At 40.1% G+C, this 18,594-nt stretch overlaps 1 protein-coding gene across 1 annotated transcript in view; it reads right to left on the bottom strand.

The window, feature by feature from the left end:
• Nucleotides 1–18,594, bottom strand: part of afdna (afadin, adherens junction formation factor a) — a 180,922-nt gene that overhangs the window by 49,651 nt on the left and 112,677 nt on the right. The window contains 4 exon segments of the mRNA XM_034162102.1: nucleotides 4,159–4,364; nucleotides 7,143–7,210; nucleotides 7,313–7,383; nucleotides 8,572–8,641. Coding sequence (XP_034017993.1) covers nucleotides 4,159–4,364; nucleotides 7,143–7,210; nucleotides 7,313–7,383; nucleotides 8,572–8,641 — 415 coding nt within the window.

The following is an 18,594-nucleotide window of genomic DNA, read 5'->3' as shown; positions in this document are numbered from 1 at the left end:
TGGACACGACACCCACACACACATGCTCACGCATACACACAAACGCTCTGAACACTCAATTTACTCAAAACAACAAAACCCATGGAGGTCAGATGAATTAAAAACAAAAAAGGAATGTCACACTGAAATACCAAATATGCAGCAGCGTTTTGTGTTCATTTGGGATGTTTTACAAGTTTGGTGAAACAGCAGTCGAGGATTTAGAGAAAATGACCAAAAAACAATGCTTTATTGTTGTTACCACAACAACTTCAATCTCTTACAGTACTGTTATGATTTCAAGCTCTAATGGTGAGTGATGGTAAAGTCCATGCCAACTCTACAGTAGAGGTCTTCACATGCACGGATACGCCCATTCAAACTTTTACCTCCCAATTCCTATACTAAGGGCCAAAATATCAGCCCATATGCGGACTGAACCTGTACCAGAGTTTAAAACCCATCTGCAACTAAACTGACTCCATCGCGTCTTGTAATGAGCCACATCTGGTATGTACACAATAACCAAAATAAGGTTACTGTGGTACCAATGTGTATGTTGATAAAAGTAGACTGTCCCCATTCACAAGTCTGAAGTTCTGAACCCTACCTGCAACAGTCCCCTGGGCACCTTACCCAAATCTGGTATGTATGAATTTATTTTCTTAAATCCTACAACCTTTATGCCTGCAGCAGGTAGGTCAATTGGATGGGACATGACTTGGGCTCATTGGTAGTCCAACTCCTATGCCATTGAACTCTTATCCCATTGACTACCAATGACTGCCATCATTTTCCTGGTCACACTACTGTGTCTGTGGACAAGATACTTCTTCTGCACTGTCCCAGTCCACCCAGGTGTAAATGCGAACTGGCCTAGGCTGGGGACGGAACCTACAATGGACTGGTGTCTCATCCAAGGATGCAGCTGTAGACTATCATCCACCTTCACCTACAGAATTCTAGCAATTGCGCCAATGGGTTTCAGGGTGACTTATTTCTTCTGATTGAAAAACATTTCTTGTGATGTGATATGATGATGGGGATGAGTCAAATTCTTTTTGGGTTTGGCACATCTCATGCTGGGCGGCACCATGGCTTAATGGTTAGCACTAATGCCTCACAGCAAGAAGGTCGGGGGTCACTTCCCACATCTGGTCCGTTCTGTGTGAAGTTTGCAGGTTCGTATATGTTCCCTTCAAGTGCTCTGGCTTCAAAGGGATGCAGGTTGGGTGAATCGGTGACTCTGAATGGTGTGAATGTGTTTGTCTACATGTGGCCCTGTGACAGACTGGCGTCCTGTCCAGGTTGTACCCTGCCTCACACCCTATGACTGCTGGGATAGGCTCCCTGTGACTCTTGAAGGAAGTCAGTGGGTATAGAAAATTAAAGAATGAACATCTAAGGCTCTGGGTTGGTTCTTAAAAGGGCAAGAGCAAATCCACAAAGACCTCTACTCTCTAGCACACATTGAGTGAGTGACGGCAGGCTTCATGCTAACAGATTAATGTGTTATGTACCAAAAGGCAACAAGCATTCAACAATGAGACACACAAAACTTAAAAAAAAACAAAAAAAAAAACAAGACTGGTAGGACAGCAGAGCAAGAGACATGCATAATCCTTCCTTCTGGAATGGCTACTCACAACAGCGCCCTCTATACAACACTTAATTTATTCCATTAGTATCACCAGTGTAGTTTTACTTCAGTGTAATGGATATGTAATATGCAATATGCAAATACTTCTGGGTAATATATTGAAAAACAGCAATGCTAATAACAACAGAGGGGTTATGTAATCAGCCATTTGTTTGTCCACAAGATATCTCCAAAATAAGAAATAATGAGTTGGATCTGCCACAAGATTTTTTTTTTCTCCAGAGAGCACAATGTAAATTTATCATGGAATATGTCATATACTGCCCTAATCTGAAGTTTTCTGAGAAATCCATGAAATTCTGATTTGTTGATTCCACCAACAGCAATATATGGTTGCAATGAGCTGCTACATTACCAAGCTGTTGCTGGAACACCCCAAATTAACATAATACATTAACTACGGAGAACCTGGAAGAGCTCCTTGTACCAACATGAGGGTCCAGGAAATGTTGAATGGTCTGAGGATATCTGAACCAGACTTCTTATCAATTATAAGCGTGAGGCTGCCTGTCAAGACGCTGGATGAACCAGAAGCTTTAACTCTGACAAACATTTCTGTCCTCTCAAATGTTCAATCACATGCTGCCAGAGTGTGCGTGATGTCAGCAACGCAGCCATAAGTGTGACTTCAAAGGATCCCGACTGATCATAAGTGGCTACAATCAGGTCTCCCAGTGCAATCCACACAAACCATCACTATGATCTTGGATTACATGTTTGCTAATGTCAAGGTGGTCTACGACACAGACATACTGCCCTCCAAGGCATTTCAGGTCAACAAACGATGCTATCATACAAGCATGTTGCTAGGCAACGAGGTGCTCACAAGTAGAGCAATGTCTTAAGAATACAGTAAGTAGAATGACCACGCAGCACTGAAGCACTTTTGAAGATGGCATAGTGGTAACACCAAGAATCTTGGAAATGAGAGCTCTTCATGAAATTGTATTGTACCTGCATTAATGGTAAATGTCCACCAGGTGGAGACATTGCTCCATTTCAAGAACCTTGAGTACAGGCTTCTGTGGGACACTACAACAAACCTGTTGCTTATAGTTGTAAATGTGTAAGAGACTACTGTGGCTCCTCTATAAGTCAATGGCTAGTACATTTTTTTTTTTTGTCAGAATTGGGTATTTAACTTGCAGTAGACAGGCAACGATTCTCCAAATGCATGAAAGGACATGTCGCATGTTATTTAACATCCTGGTTAGCAACACAACATCAAAGTATTCATGATTGTAAGTTTATGCGCGTACATGCCCTAATAATTATTGGTTGCTGATGTGTTTTATTGCTAATTATCCCATTCTCTTGGCAGGTTAGCAGATGCATTTCTGGAAAATGTCTTACTCAGCATTTTGTAAATCATTCTACAAGTAGGTGAGTGTCCTATTCAGTTTTTTCCTTTTGTATTCTGTTCTCCTCAGTGGAGCTGGTAGGCTTTATTATTTTTATTTTACTTTGAGAGAGTGTGTCGGATTTTGGATCTCGATGTGTGCAGAGTCTGTTCTCTGTACTGGAGCAGGACACTGTTTTAACCCCATCATAGCTCCCACTGTGAACATGCACGTGGAATTCTCTGCTGTTTTTCAGGATGCCTGATCACACAGATGAGTTTTTCAGATTTTTCCCAGTTATATTGATGACAATACTTATAAGCGTGCAGAAAGTTGAGCCTCTACCAGACTGTTTTTAACAGGCTGCATTCATGATGGATGTGTATGCACAGTGGAGAGTGACTGCTACTTTTACCATGACAACATCAAAATTAACAGTTACCAATTTAAAAAAAAAGTCATCATAACACGACATCACACTTATATAAACTTTGCAAATAATCTGTGGCTCCATTCTCAACATTAGCAGCTACATTCCATTCAAGCATGCGCTGGGACTTTTCCTCAAACCTATACAAATGCTGCCGGAAACACTTGGAAAAATGAGCACTTTGTTTTCAGCAGTCTCTGTAGCTGTTTGTTGTGAATGCCGTATAGTGCGAGGCTGTTCACAGAAGTATACAAAGCAATCCCGGTGTATCATAGGATGGTTACTAACAGTTATGATTTCTGTGTGACATGTCTACACTTTTTAGCGGTCTGCTACTGCATTTGTATCATCTCTATAAGAAACAGGTGTTGTGATCATACCAACCCAATGTAGTATAGTGTTAATAGTTGTGTATATATACACACATTACTGTTGTAATATTTAGTTTGTTTAGAATTATTAATAAACTTAATGTTAGCTTAATATGCAAGCACACAAACACTTTTCGCAGCAAGTGCAAGAGCAGCATAATGTAGCAAACCCATAAATGCAAAGAAGTCACAACAAACAATTCATAAAATATAAACAAAACAGAAAAAAAGGCACTAAAATATTGCAAACAAAATTACAGCAATATGAGGAAAAGTTGGAAATGATGAAAGTATTAGAATACAAGCAAATGAATGACCTTTATTTCTATATGAAATGACATTGTAAAAAAAGGTTTTTGGAAAAGTAATGCCACTAACCTGGATGACTCCTTCCATCATGCTCACCATCTTGTTGATGATGGTGATAACCTTGTGCGTCCTCTCTGAAGGCGACATGTCGGACCGGTAAACAGGTGATAGGACGTAGCGACAGGCCATGTACAGGACATAAGTGGGTGAGAGTTTGAAGTGAACTGTGGAACTGTTTGTGTAGTTGATGATGGCTGACAGGAAGGTGTCTTCCACTGGACGGACAAGAAAATACAAATTCATTAATAAACGCGTATGAACTCACCACACTATTACATGTTATTTCGAAGCCACTGTGTTGAGTTGCAGGATTTGCGTCCAACAAAACAAGTGGTGTTTCTCAGTACAGTTTTGCATGTTTGAGTAAAACAACTAATCACGAAAGAACTATATTTGCAGCAACAAAACTAACCGGAACTCTGCTTGGACAACCCCTACCTTTGAGAATTGAATTTTGTTTTATCAACTTTGTTGTTGTAATTTGAATCCATCTTAATGTATCTTTACATGTACATTGTACATTTACATGTACATTGTATATAGTATTATGACTGATGTGTTCCTTCTAAATAGTGTAACTGAACTGATGTACATCTATTATATCACAATCAGTCCATATTGACTGATTTACAGCTTATTTTCATCCAAGCAATTTCTATAAATTTCGAAAAACAAATTCACAAACATTTCATAAACTTGTGTACCACCACTATGGTCTTGGTTTTGGGACTTCGCAGCATTGTATGGCCATTAAAACCCTGCTTTGGCTGCAAAAACAGATGATCTCACACTCAGCCAAATATATACTTAGTGCACTAAAGCACAAACACACCCACACCAGTGTTCAGAGCACCACCAAAGTCAATAAATAAAAGTTTCAGAGAGACCGTGCAAACAACGAGAAAAGCTCAGTGCAACAAAGAACGTGGGAAATATCAGAGTTCAGAAAAAAAGTACTTTAATCCTACCATACTGTAGATAAGACCATTATAACAACCAAAATGACAACGTAAAACATGTTAATTATGGAATACATATGTTTGTTTTTCTATAAATATCAAACATATATTTAAGGTGTATAAAAGAGACCTAGTGGAAACTGCTGGCTGACTACAGTTTCTTTTTAAACGTCTTAATTATTCAGAGTTGACAATCCAACATATCTGGATCGATGTTTTGATTCAGATCAAACTGAAATTCTGTTGTGCAACACTTGTGACGTTACTAAAAACCAACATCCTGGACAGAGTTTCATTTTCAGACAAAGTAATAATTTGTGCAAAAAGTTAGTGGAAACAGACATAAGAACTAAGTTTGGTAAATATAAAGCCCTGGATACTCAGGAGGGTGCTGACTTAACCTTGTCAAACACCACAGACATCACAGTGAGAATGATGTTTTCTGATGAGAGATCAAGTGATTAGCAACACAAACAAACTGTTAACCCACGTGTATACAGATCCATGAGCTGCATTAGGTCTTCTTGTCCTTTGCTGTATTTGTTGTTGTTCTTAAAAGAGAGCAGAACAAGCACAGACCCTCCTCATGAGCCTCCAGCGGTGCATAGTGGAAAGCCTTCTGGCTTAATTCATGGTACGGCAATTAGACAAAAAAACAAAAAACAAAAGGCCCTACAGTGGATCCACAGGATGGCCTGAAGGGCTGTTGGCGCACAGCTTTCAGTAGCTGACGCCTTTTACCTGTGACAACTGTACCCGTTCTGCACAGCATCTCAAGCTGCAAACCATTGTAGGCAATCCAAGATTACAATCTCACATCAACACTGTGGAGAAACCACGCTGCTGTGCTCAGAGAGGCCCAGCGGCTGCAGCAGCCTGCAGCTCCACGTCCAATTCTCACATCACATACAGAAAAACTTAATGCAAGATATCAAGAAGAGTTTGTTTTGACCTCTCCTGATGTTTGCCAAAGGGTGAGGAGGAGCAAAGCTGCTCTGAACGCGGCCAGGAAAGACCTGACTGGGAAAAATCAGCTGACGTTCGCAGTTACTCAGCCTGTTGTAATGAACTGAACAGTAATTAATTACTTAATCTATTATTTTATTACTGAGTAGACATTTTAAAGGATATATCAAATATAACACCCATCCCACAAATTTACAAAATTGTAAAATTCACAATTTTGTGAATTTTACTGTAGATAGTGATTTCCCCATTAGACACCGCTCAACCCTACTAGATAATATTTACATTGCAGACAATTGCTTCAACTCTGAGGTTTAGATGAACAGTTCACCAGCTGAATTTAAAACTAAATGATGAGGAGAACAAGTCTGAAATCTCTCATCTTTGACTGGGCACAAATTACAGACTATGATCCTTTCAATGCATTTTCACCCGGCTTCTTTGAGGTCCTAATAAAAGGTTACAAGACCAGAACATTTCAATTCAACTTTACAAGTCAGTTTCAAAAATACTGTACTGTTGTGTGTTAGGGGTATGCAATTTTTCTCATTCATTTCATAAAACAATTAATCAATTATAAATTTACAGTTTGCATTTTTTACTCAAAATTGATATTACAGAAAAAAATGATATATTTAAAAAAAAAAAATGGTTGAACATGTTACTTATTTTCTTCATTTTTAAAAGCCTTGAGCACAGTCCCCAGAACATATGAAAACAGCCTGTAGAATTAAATACATATAAAAGTCAAAGGTGGACCAGACTTGCAGTACTTGAATTACAAAACCTATCAGTTATGTAAAATTGTAACTTTATGCAAGAAAAAAATAATAAAGTGATTTTCTGCAAATAAACAAGAGGAACGCTGAGTGGAAATATTGTGGAAGCCTGCTGCCTGTTTGTGATCATTAAGTCCAATTCAGACTGAATAGCAGCAAGAGGGAAAATCATTTTCCCCCCATCATGTATCACACTCGTCCGCTGCACATGCAGTGAGGTGGTTCAATACTTTCCAGCTATTGACTATCTCACTGACAAACAGACCACGAGCAGCACAGAAACACTTACAGTTTTCTTTGAATTCAATGCTGGCTGGCAGAGTTAAATCTGTTCTGTCCGCTGAGGCGTCCTGAGACCTGAAAATTAAAATGACATAATCAGATCAAGAAACGGGATGTGGTGGGAAAAAAAAGGACTGTCAGAGAATGATAGGAAAAGATGGAAGGAGGAGGTCTGACCTGCTGTCCTGCTGCTCTCCTCGGATCATGGGTTTGACCATCCCTCTCTCCATCTCCAGCTTTCCTGAGCTCTGCGCACATGTACACGCCACCTTCAGCGTCATGCAGCTGCACCGCACGCTTCCATGTTCTCATGACTCAACACAAATTGGGAATGCACAGTCCTGACATGAACAGATCCTTCTCATCTATGCTGTCATGTTTTGGAGCAGTTACCCAGGATTCCTTTTTGCCAGACGAGCAGCGATCCTGACACCTCAGAGCTGCTTTCACAGCTATTATTTGTTGTGTAAACTTCCACAGCAGTTTGCTACCCACAGTGCACAAAATCCAAATTCAGTAATTCCACACTCACGACTCATTTTATAATATGCAGTTTGAATTCACTTCCACCTAACAGCCTATTGGTTCTGAGTTAAGACTTCCAAGGAGGAATTTCACAATAAAAGCCATGAAATCAAAGAACAGTCGACACTGGAGCTTTCTGAACTCCAGAACTCGCTCGAGGGATACAGGGGCATCTTGTGGGTGGGTTGGAAGCACATCAGGCTTTGGGTGAGAACTGGGGAATGTCATCTCCCTCAAGTTTCACCTGAGTGAGTTGCACCAATGTGCTTCCTCATGGGGTGGGTAAGGTCCTGACCTTGCACATGTCTAACACTAAGTGGTAACTTTGTTATGTTCTGGTGCTGCATTAATAAACTGAATTGTTTTTAACCTGCTGGAAGACTTTTATGCTTAAAATACCTCCATTAGAAATGCTGATATAACAACAATTTCTCAAAATGCAACCAAATTCTAAATCAGAAACACCTGAAATTGACTGACAACCAAGAAAAGCTTATCTGTGAATAACAAATTAAACTTTTTAAATCAAAAAGACATCATCAAAACACAAAAGAAGTATTAAGTTTTAATAGCAAACTACTGCACGTACAAATTACAATTGTTGCAAATTGCCAAAAAAACAGTTTGAAAATATTTATACAGGGGTAGCAAAAAAAAAAAAAAAGGGGGGCTACCTCCAACATAAACCTGTTACTCTCTGCAAACGAGGCAAATAATGGAAAGGTTACTGCACATAACACCGCTAATAAAGGAAACAGCCAATGAATTTGTCTACGTGCAGATTTGAAAGCAAAATTAAAGCTCCTTTGAAAAACCAACTTCAGTAAGCAAAATAAATATTTGTTCCTGTGACAAGAGGAAAATTACAGATTAAACAGACGATCTGAGGCTGTGCGAGTGGGTGTGGGTACCTTGCTGGTGGGCAGGGCAGCTCCACTGTGGACGTCTCCGTGAAGGTCAAAGGTGGTTTCTGGTACGCTGCTGCGGCAGACATGAGGCAAAATGCAACAAATTAGGAGAGGAGCTGTGCTCGCCAAAGTTGACTTCTCATTTCTGGCGAGGGTGCAAAACGCAGGGACACACGTGCGCACGAGTGCACACACCCACTAATCAAACCGTGTCACTGACGGAGAGGTAAGCGCTATAATGACTCAGTAATACATTCAGTTTGCTTTACACACGTGCATGCTTACGTAACACTAATTACACAAAAAACACATGGCAAGCACTAATAAAAACCAGCTGTACGGCACCCGCTTGTTTACTGATGATAACAGGCAACGAGAATGAAATTTTCAAGACGAGGCCAGAATATTGCAATAAATATGGAGGTGGATTTTATTTCTTTCTAGACTATGTCTTGCTTGAAATGAGTACCAGACACAGCTGGGGAGGTAACCTGCGTTGGACTGGCATCCTGCCCGGGCTGAGTCGTACACTCTGACCCGCTTCCTGCTGTGGTGTAAAGCTGTACAGTATGATGATAGAAAAACATCCATTGTATCACATTGTGCTCCATCTCTATTTATTTTGTGGTGCTGAAGTCAGTTTGTAATAGTACTCTTATTTTGCCCTGTGTGGTCCTTCCAGCGCACCCACTATGTGTGACTGTGTCAAATTTCAGAGCGCTGCTGTGCCACACATAACGGGAGCTGGAGTAGAAACTTTGTTGAAGCCTTCAACAACATTGAATTTTAACATAAGCTTTCCACACTGATTGCAGAAGTGGCTGCATTCAGTTTATTTCACTGAATAGATGCTCCGCCCTGTGAGTGCGCTCTCATTCTGTGTTTCATCCCTACAGCAAACAGACGGTGCATGTCATGTGCTTTGGAGGTGTGGCCTTGAAGGGAAGCCTGAATGGCACCAGGAGAATAGTTTAAATTCCAGCTTAGTGCCATTTATAAATTTCCTTCATAATTTTCTTTAGATTTTGTTTCCAGTTGCAATTATACTGAAAACTGAAGCTATATTTAAAGAAAATCCACTATTACAATGCAAGCTTTTAAAAAAAAAAAAAAAAAAAAAAAAAAAAAAAAAAAAATCACACACACCTCAGTAAGCCCTGTGTGCTTTTAAAAAGTGTGTATTTTACTTTATTTGCATGCTTAATTAAACATTTGCAAAACATTCTAAATAGAAGAAAAATAATCACACGTGAATACTTTTTTTTTTTTTTTTTTACAGAGTCCATAATTTAAAATGGAAAAAGACGTAGGCCTTTCCATGTTATCATGATGTATCAACAGTGAAATCTTGAAATTTAAAGAAAATGTACTATTCTATATTGTGGTGTGGCAGTGTGGTGGCTGTGACTTGTTTCTAGAAGAAGGTTCTTGGTTCAAGTCTACCCCTGCCCAACGTAATGTGTACTTGCATCAGGAAGGGCATCCAGCATAAAACCTGTGCCAAATCAGCATGCAGATCCATATTAGATCTGCTATGATGGACCACAGGAAAAGGAGAAGCTAAAAGATGGCTGGGATGTTGGACCACAGTTGTCTCACTCCAACTCATCTGTAGAGTAATGCCGGCTGTTCGGTAGACTGTGTTTGGTATTGTTTTGACTGTGCTGGAATGGTGGGCCTCCATCTTACTTGTGCGTCCTGATATGTCGGCTCCGATGCTCTGGGCTGGCCGGTGTTTGGCCTGTATGTGCAGGTGGTCCATCAATGGCCATTGAGCGTGTATGTGTCTAGAAAAGCACACCATGCTCCATACATGAGTATGAGATTCATGAATGCATCACTGATGTACAGCTTCCTGCAAAGACCACTCCCACATAACTGGAGTGAGATTCAACAGACTGGCAAGGGACAGTGGTCGGCTGGTGATTCACGGCCACAGATGTGTGGATCTGGGATGGTGTTTTTCAGTCTGGTTCAGTGATGTGGTCTTGGCTGTGTAGGTGGCAGTCTCCATAGAAATCTACTGTTGATGGGGTGGTTATACTCTGTGACCACGGAGCCATAACTCTGTGTGCTTCGCCTCTCACTGGTTTTCCTGGCCATCTAGCATTTCTTTTTTCAGTTTACTCATTGTGCTCTTCTTTAGTCTTGTTGACTTCTTTGTTGCAGTATCATTATATCTGCTTCTTTTATATACCATTAAATTACCATCTAATTAATCTTAATTTAAAACACACTTCTGGTCTTACTCTATGCTTGCCAGAAGTGAATCCCAACCACTGACCTAAGATGACAACAGGACGTCCATGGCACCGGATCTCTTTGGGGGATCCTTGGACTGTGCTGCAATGACACTGTCAAATAAGACTTCGGGAACTTCAGACGAGGCATACCACGGTGGCTCAGTAGTTAGCAATCTCTCCTCACAGCAACAAGGTCTGGGGTTCGATTGCTATAGTGGCCAGTAATTTTCTGTGTGGACTTCCCACATCTGGTTGGGGTTTTATTTGACCACTCCAATTTCTTCCCACTATCAAAAACATGCACATTAGGCTCACCATTCTTTCTCTGCCCTTGACCAGGACAGGTCAAGATCTAGAGTTGGCTCCCTGGAGCCAGACTGTGGTTGCCCAATGCTCCTAGAGTTCTAATTAGGATGGGTTACATGCTAAAGACAAATTTCATTGTATGTATCCAGATAAGTAAAATGACAAAGGCTCTTTCTTCTTCTTACTTGCACTGCAAATGAACGGAATGTCACCTACGATATGATGATCACGTGGCGATATTTTCCCCAAGCACAAGCCAGAGCACAGCTGCCTACTACAAATGCTAATGTGCAAGAGCAGGCACAAATGCAGAGCAAACGCAACCACTACTGTAATAAATATTAGTAAGTAACAAAACTAATGGCTTTTAATTCATACACACTAAATGTTTGTCAACATATTATTGGCCAAATACACACTGTTGTTAGTAATTATTACAACAATGGGTAAAAGTGCATGGGAAATTAATTTATATATATATATATAAAATTATTACAATGGTGTCTGATCAGTAAACAGACTCATTCATGGAAACAGGCATTCAATAAACAACTAACATTCATGGCAATAGAAGTCGAGTTAGTTGTGCATCCATGTCAGCTATAACAGTTATTAAAATAGTGGTCAGGTTTTCTGTGTAATTTCACCTATGATTGTAATAATGACAAAAATGGTTGTTATCTAGCTAAGAATCTAAGCAGACTCATTCACTGGAAGCGATTGAGTTAGCTGTGTGTTCGCACCCGTTATTATAATAATTATAACAATAGCAGTCAGGTTTCCCACGCAATTTCATCTGCTGCTCTTACAATTATTAGAAAAGTGAAGAATCTGGAAAAAGACTCATTCATGGAAAGAGGCAGTTAAATTACAAATGTTTAATACAACAGTGGTGGAGTTAGTGGTCCATATGTGCCCATTATTATAAAAGTAAATATTCTTACAGTGGCTGCAACAGGTGCCTCGGTTTAATAAAAGTTGGATAGAAGAAGAAGAGAAAAATGTTCACCAGCATGTGGTTGTTTATGCTAAAAACTGGTGACAATCGAAACTAAGTTGGGAGTCAGGAAATTCAAGTTCTGAGCTCTCAAACAACAAATCGCCTGCACACCTGCAGGACTTGGTTTTAGTCAAGTACATCTGATCTTGAGAATCTGTTGAGAAGAATAAATGTGACTCTAATCATACTGAAGTGCATCATTTTAATATCGCTGACAGAAAACTGAAAACCAGAGAACCATAACAAATACATCAGCAGCTACACAACAATAGCAGGAGTTTTTCATCACGTCTGACAAAATACCCAAATCTGAGCAACTCGACAGAAATGCACCATTTAACGTCTCGGAAGAAACAAGACAATGACAGTTTTCACAAAACCCCAAATGCCCACTTTGTTACATTTATAAGATCACCAGTTTAATAATGACAACTTTAATCCATTCAACACATATTTGGCAAATGCTACTATCTTGATACATTTTTTCTACGTTTTTGAGAAAGGTATGAAAAGGGCAAAGATCCAGTGACTGACACGTGAAAACATTTCTCACCAAAACGGTGACGCCAGAATGAAGCATGCTTCAAATTATTTGCTCACGTTTGAGTCAAAAACCATCTCCTGCTCATAACCCAGTGAGTGGGTTTCTAATGGCGTCTGTATTGTGTTACTGAGGCGTGATGACTGGGACGGGAGCTCTGAGGGAATGCTTCAAGTGCTACTTAAAGTTTTGATCTCAAATGAATTCATCAGAAAAGGACAATAACCTCCAGGAAGCCAACACAATGATTTTTAGACATTTCTGTTTCACCAAGGCTGTGGTCACAGTGATGAGACTTACATTCTCTCTGCAGCGCAACAGTTTATGGATCCCTCACAGAAGCATCAAGTTTTACAAGTTCATGAGGATTTCAATACAAAAAAAGTTCTAGTCCTAAACCCTAAATCAAACTTCTCTCCAGACTGAAATGGCACATTTGAGAGACTGGGGGAAAAAAACAAACAAACTGTATTTGTCAAAAAGATGTTAAAAGTGACACTTCCCTGAGGAATGAAAGCCGTGGTGACTGATCCAGCGTCTGACCAAAACTACAGACTGAACCCAGCGTGGGTGTTGTTGCTTTAAGCCCACGTGGCTATGAGGTTTATTCAATGTGATGTCAGAGCAGCCGCGACCTTCTAAGGCATGCTGCTCAGACCGCACTGCACTTTAGTTTTTCAAAGTGCCATCCCAAAATGTTCTCTTTTCTGGGATTTATTTAAAAATGCGTTTCAAAGAATTATCGGCCTGCTTGAGTAGTAATAACCAGGATCCTGTTAAAGTTAAAGTGGTTTAAAATCAAAAGAAAAAGCCTCGCGATTCACTGAAACACATGGCGTGACGGCCCATCAAAATATCAGACGACGATCTGATACTTCACATAACTGCAAATGTGAAGTAAAACACGACTGGGATGTTACTTCATATTAACGACAGAACGAGCAAAACAACCAGCGGACTGAAACCAGACAACCAAAGCCTTCAGCAGTGGACCTGCCGTGAAATAAAAGTCGAATATTTCTGTTAAAGCTTTAAATCAAAGGCTTTAAAAATGACTCCAAATGTCACAAAAAACTACACCAGAGTTACTAATGAGACTGAGTCACAGTGAGTTATTGTTGGTTACTTACTCTCTCTGTCCGTCATCTACTGTGCTGCTTAGTGAAAATCAATTAAAACCTCTTTTTTGTCCTTTATCCCAAACTTGCATGTTCTCATCGTACCCGGCGTGCTCCGTCTCTCTCTCTCTCTCTCTCTCTCTGGTTAGTCAAACTCTGAGCGAGAGGCCACACCCCGCACCATGTTGTTCAGATTAGAGGGTAGCCTAACTGCCATAAGCCCAGAACCTCCCCTCGTCTTTCTTCTCATTTCTTCATTCCCTTCTTCCAGACTTCCATCCTGCCTTTCATCTCCATATGACCTCTTAATCCTGCTGTCTCCTCCCTTCACCTACAACAACATCGTTTACTGATCTGAAGAGTGAAAAAAATCAAGTGTCAACTAAGAGAGAAAAAAAGAGACAAAAATAGCAGAGGTGGAGCAGAAAGAATAAATGTAACAAAAAGAGGATGGAAGAAAGAAAAATGTGTCTAAATGCATTTTGAGTTAGCTTTTGTAATTACTTTAAATCCAGTTTATCTTTGTATAAAGCATTTTAATTGCTGCATAAACAGCACTGTTCTTTTAGAATATGAAGACAAAGCTACTCGACATCCTTCAGTCCTGGTTTTCCCCTGACACAGTGTTCCAGAACCTTCTGTCAGTCTTGCGATTTGAAGAGCAGTTCCTGCTTTGTCATGTGGCGCCTAAACACAGCGACGCCCTGTTCACCAGAACGCTGCAGAAAAGACTCTTAACCAAACTCCGGAACGATCACACACAGAACTGTTCAGGACACACTGTTTGAGTCCAGTAAAGGCTCGATTTTAAGACTTTGTACTCAAAGTGCAAGGCATCACTTCAGATCTCTGCAGAGGTAAAAGTGATGGAGTGGGAGGAGTCTGCAGAATGACACGCTCTTCAAGGTTAAAAACTAAACATGATCCAGATTCATGTGTTGTTAATGCGGGATTCAGGTCCTCAGCCTTTGAGACTGCAAGACTGGAAAGAGCTTATGGAGTAAGAAGAGTCTGGCGATGCTGACACCTTCACAGGAGAGCAAAGGTCCAAGCTGGTGCGTCCTGTTTTGTGGCATACAACCCCTGGCAAAAATTATGGAATCACCGGCCTCGGAGGATGTTCATTCAGTTGTTTAATTTTGTAGTAAAAAAGCAGATCACAGATATGACACAAAACTAAAGTCATTTCAAATGGCAACTTTCTGGCTTTAAGAAACACTATAAGAAATCAAGAAAAAAAAATTGTGGCAGTCAGTAAAGGTTACTTTTTTAGACCAAGCAGATGGAAAAAAAAAAAAATGGACTCACTCAATTCTGAAGAATAAATTATGGAATCACCCTGTAAATTTTCATCCCCAAAACTAACACCTGCATCAAATCAGATCTGCTCATTAGTCTGCATCTAAAAAGGAGTGATCACACCTTGGAGAGCTGTTGTGCACCAAGTGGACTGACATGAATCATGGCTCCAACACGAGAAATGTCAACTGAAACAAAGGAGAGGATTATCAAACTCTTAAAAGAGGGTAAATCATCACGCAATGTTGCAAAAGATGTTGGTTGTTCACAGTCAGCTGTGTCTAAACTCTGGACTAAATACAAACAACATGGGAAGGTTGTTAAAGGCAAACATACTGGTAGACCAAGGAAGACATCAAAGCGTCAAGACAGAAAACTTAAAGCAATATGTCGCAAAAATTGAAAATGCACAACAAAACAAATGAGGAATCAATGGGAGGAAACTGGAGTCAACGTCTGTGACCGAACTGTAAGAAACCGCCTAAAGGAAATGGGATTTACATACAGAAAAGCTAAACAAAAGCCATCTTTAACACCTAAACAGAAAAAAACAAGGTTACAATGGGCTAAGGAAAAGCAATCGTGGACTGTGGATGACTGGATGAAAGTCATATTCAGTGATGAATATCGAATCTGCATTGGGCAAGGTGATGATGCTGGAACTTTTGTTTGGTGCCGTTCCAATGAGATTTATAAAGATGACTGCCTGAAGAGAACATGTAAATTTCCACAGTCATTGATGATATGGGGCTGCATGTCAGGTAAAGGCACTGGGGAGATGGCTGTCATTACATCATCAATAAATGCACAAGTTTACGTTGATATTTTGGACGCTTTTCTTATCCTATCAATTGGAAGGATGTTTGGGGATGATGAAATCATTTTTCAAGATGATAATGTATCTTGCCATAGAGCAAAAACTGTGAAAACATTCCTTGCAAAAAGACACATAGGGTCAATGTCATGGCCTGCAAATAGTCCGGATCTTAATCCAATTGAAAATCTTTGGTGGAAGTTGAATAAAATGGTCCATGACAAGGCTCCAACCTGCAAAGTTGATCTGGCAACAGCAATCAGATAAAGCTGGAGCCAGATTGATGAAGAGTACTGTTTGTCACTCATTAAGTCCATGCCTCAGAGACTGCAAGCTGTTATAAAAGCCAGAGGTGGTGCAACAAAATACTAGTGATGTGTTGGAGCGTTCTTTTGTTTTTCATGATTCCATAATTTTTTCCTCAGAATTGAGTGAGTCCATATTTTTTTCCCTCTGCTTGGTCTAAAAAAGTAACCGTTACTGACTGCCACAATTTTTTTTTCCTGATTTCTTATAGTGTTTCTTAAAGCCAGAAAGTTGCCATTTGAAATGACTTTAGTTTTGTGTCATGTCTGTGATCTGCTTTTTTTCTACAAAATTAAACAACTGAATGAACATCCTCCGAGGCCGGTGATTCCATAATTTTTGTCAGGGGTTGTAGTTGTGACACTTGGATGCTAACAGTGACCTAACGTGAAGACTGGATGTCTTTGGTACTATGTCTCTTCAGGGCATCCTTGGGCACGGCTGGAATGACTTTGTGAGAATCATGAGGAGCATCACTTGCATTGTGGTCATGTGGCTTGTTTCTCCGAGCATCATCCAGCGCATCGGTGCCTCAGTGTTGAGGAACCCAGGTGATGGAGAAAGTCAAGTGGAGGCCCACGTGTCACCTGGCTGTGGTAGCTCAATAGTTACATATAAGAGACCATCCAGGACCTAAGATAGTTCTACGGTGGATGAGGCAATGTGCAGGACCAGTGTACCTGACCAGATGGATATCAATCAATCAATCAACATTTATTTATAAAGCGCTTTACAGCACCGACTGGTGTCCAAAGTGCTTAACATTAGAAACACAAATTTACAAAAATAAAACACATAGAAAATAAAATTTTAAAACCACACATAAAAAAGAACATAAAAATAACAGAACATGTCCCTCCCCACTAAGTGTTAAAAGCCAGTTTAAACAAATAAGTCTTTAACTTAGATTTAAAAAGTGCTAGGTCAGGAATAGTACGTAACTCAAGAGGTAGCTCATTCCACAGTCTGGGGCCAGCTACCACGAAAGCATGATCACCCCAGCGTTTATATCTTCACCTTGGAACATCTAAGTAAAGCTGGCCAGATGCCCTTAATGTCCTACTGTAGGTGCGCAAAGTTAAAATTTCAGACAAGTAGGGAGGTGCAAGGCCATAAATAGCTTTAAAACAAACATTAAAATTTTAAAATCAATTCTAAAACGAACTGGAAGCCAGTGGAGTGAGTACAGGACGGGTGTAATATGCTCATGTCTAAAAGTGTTTGTTAAAAGACGAGCAGCAGCATTCTGCACCAACTGGAGACATGCAAGAGATGACTGATTAATGCCCGAATAAAGTGCATTACAATAATCAAGTCTGGAGCTGATGAAAGCATGAATGGCCGTCTCAAGATCACGTCTACTGAGAAAATGCTTTATTTTAGCCAAAAGGCGAAGTTGGAAAAAACTAGCTTTGACAACAGAATTTATCTGTTGATCAAACCTCAAACAGCTGTCAAATATCACTCCCAAATTCTTGACAGCTGGTTTTACATAGTTAGCCAAAGCACCAAAATTTGGTGTTACCACATTTGGTATGCCAGTGCGCTCAAACAACATGATCTCAGTTTTACCATCATTCAGGTAAAGGAAGTTTTGGGACAGCCACTGCTTTACATCATGAATACAATTAAATAATGATGACAAAGCATCACTCCCATTAGTCCTCACAGGCAGATAGATTTGCAGATCATCTGCATAACAATGAAAGGACAGGTTGTCCTGGGTTATAACTGAACCCAATGGCAGAATGTACAAAGAAAATAGAATCAGCCCAAGGACAGAACCCTGCGGCACTCCACAAGACAGATGAACAGCTGATGAGGAAAGGTCCCCAATCATGACAGAAAAGCTCCTTTCAGCCAAATATGATCTAAACCACTTAAGTGCAGTACCATGAATGCCAATAAAATGTTCTAACCGGGAAACAAGTACTGTGTGATCCACAGTATCAAAGGCTGCTGTGAGGTCCAACAGAACCAGCACAGCAGGATTCCCTGCATCCACCGACAAAGTGATGTCATTATGAACTTTTATAAGTGCTGACTCAGTGCTGTGTCGCGATCTAAACCCAGATTGGAATTTTTCAAGGATGAGATTGTCTTCTAAAAATGATTGTAACTATAAAAAGATATGGCAACTTGTCTACCTGTAGAAAAACACAAAGTATTTTGACCTTTAGGCAAGAGTCTGAGTCAAGAAGAATTTGTTTGATTTTGTTATGATCCAGGTCCAAATAAAATCTGGTACCACTTCCATTTTCCAACTGCAGGGGCTAGCTACACCGACTACACCTCCATCGAGCCGCCAGGTTCTAGTAGCAGATCTTGATGTTCCCAACAGGCTTTGATATTCAGCAATCTGACCCACTTGTGCTGTTGAACAAGCTCATAGTCTGCAC

The sequence above is a fragment of the Thalassophryne amazonica genome, chromosome 21, assembly GCF_902500255.1.
Source record: "Thalassophryne amazonica chromosome 21, fThaAma1.1, whole genome shotgun sequence".
Lineage (NCBI taxonomy): Eukaryota > Metazoa > Chordata > Actinopteri > Batrachoidiformes > Batrachoididae > Thalassophryne > Thalassophryne amazonica.
The sequence above is the reverse complement of the archived record's forward strand: the minus strand, read 5'-3'. Positions and strand labels throughout refer to the sequence as shown.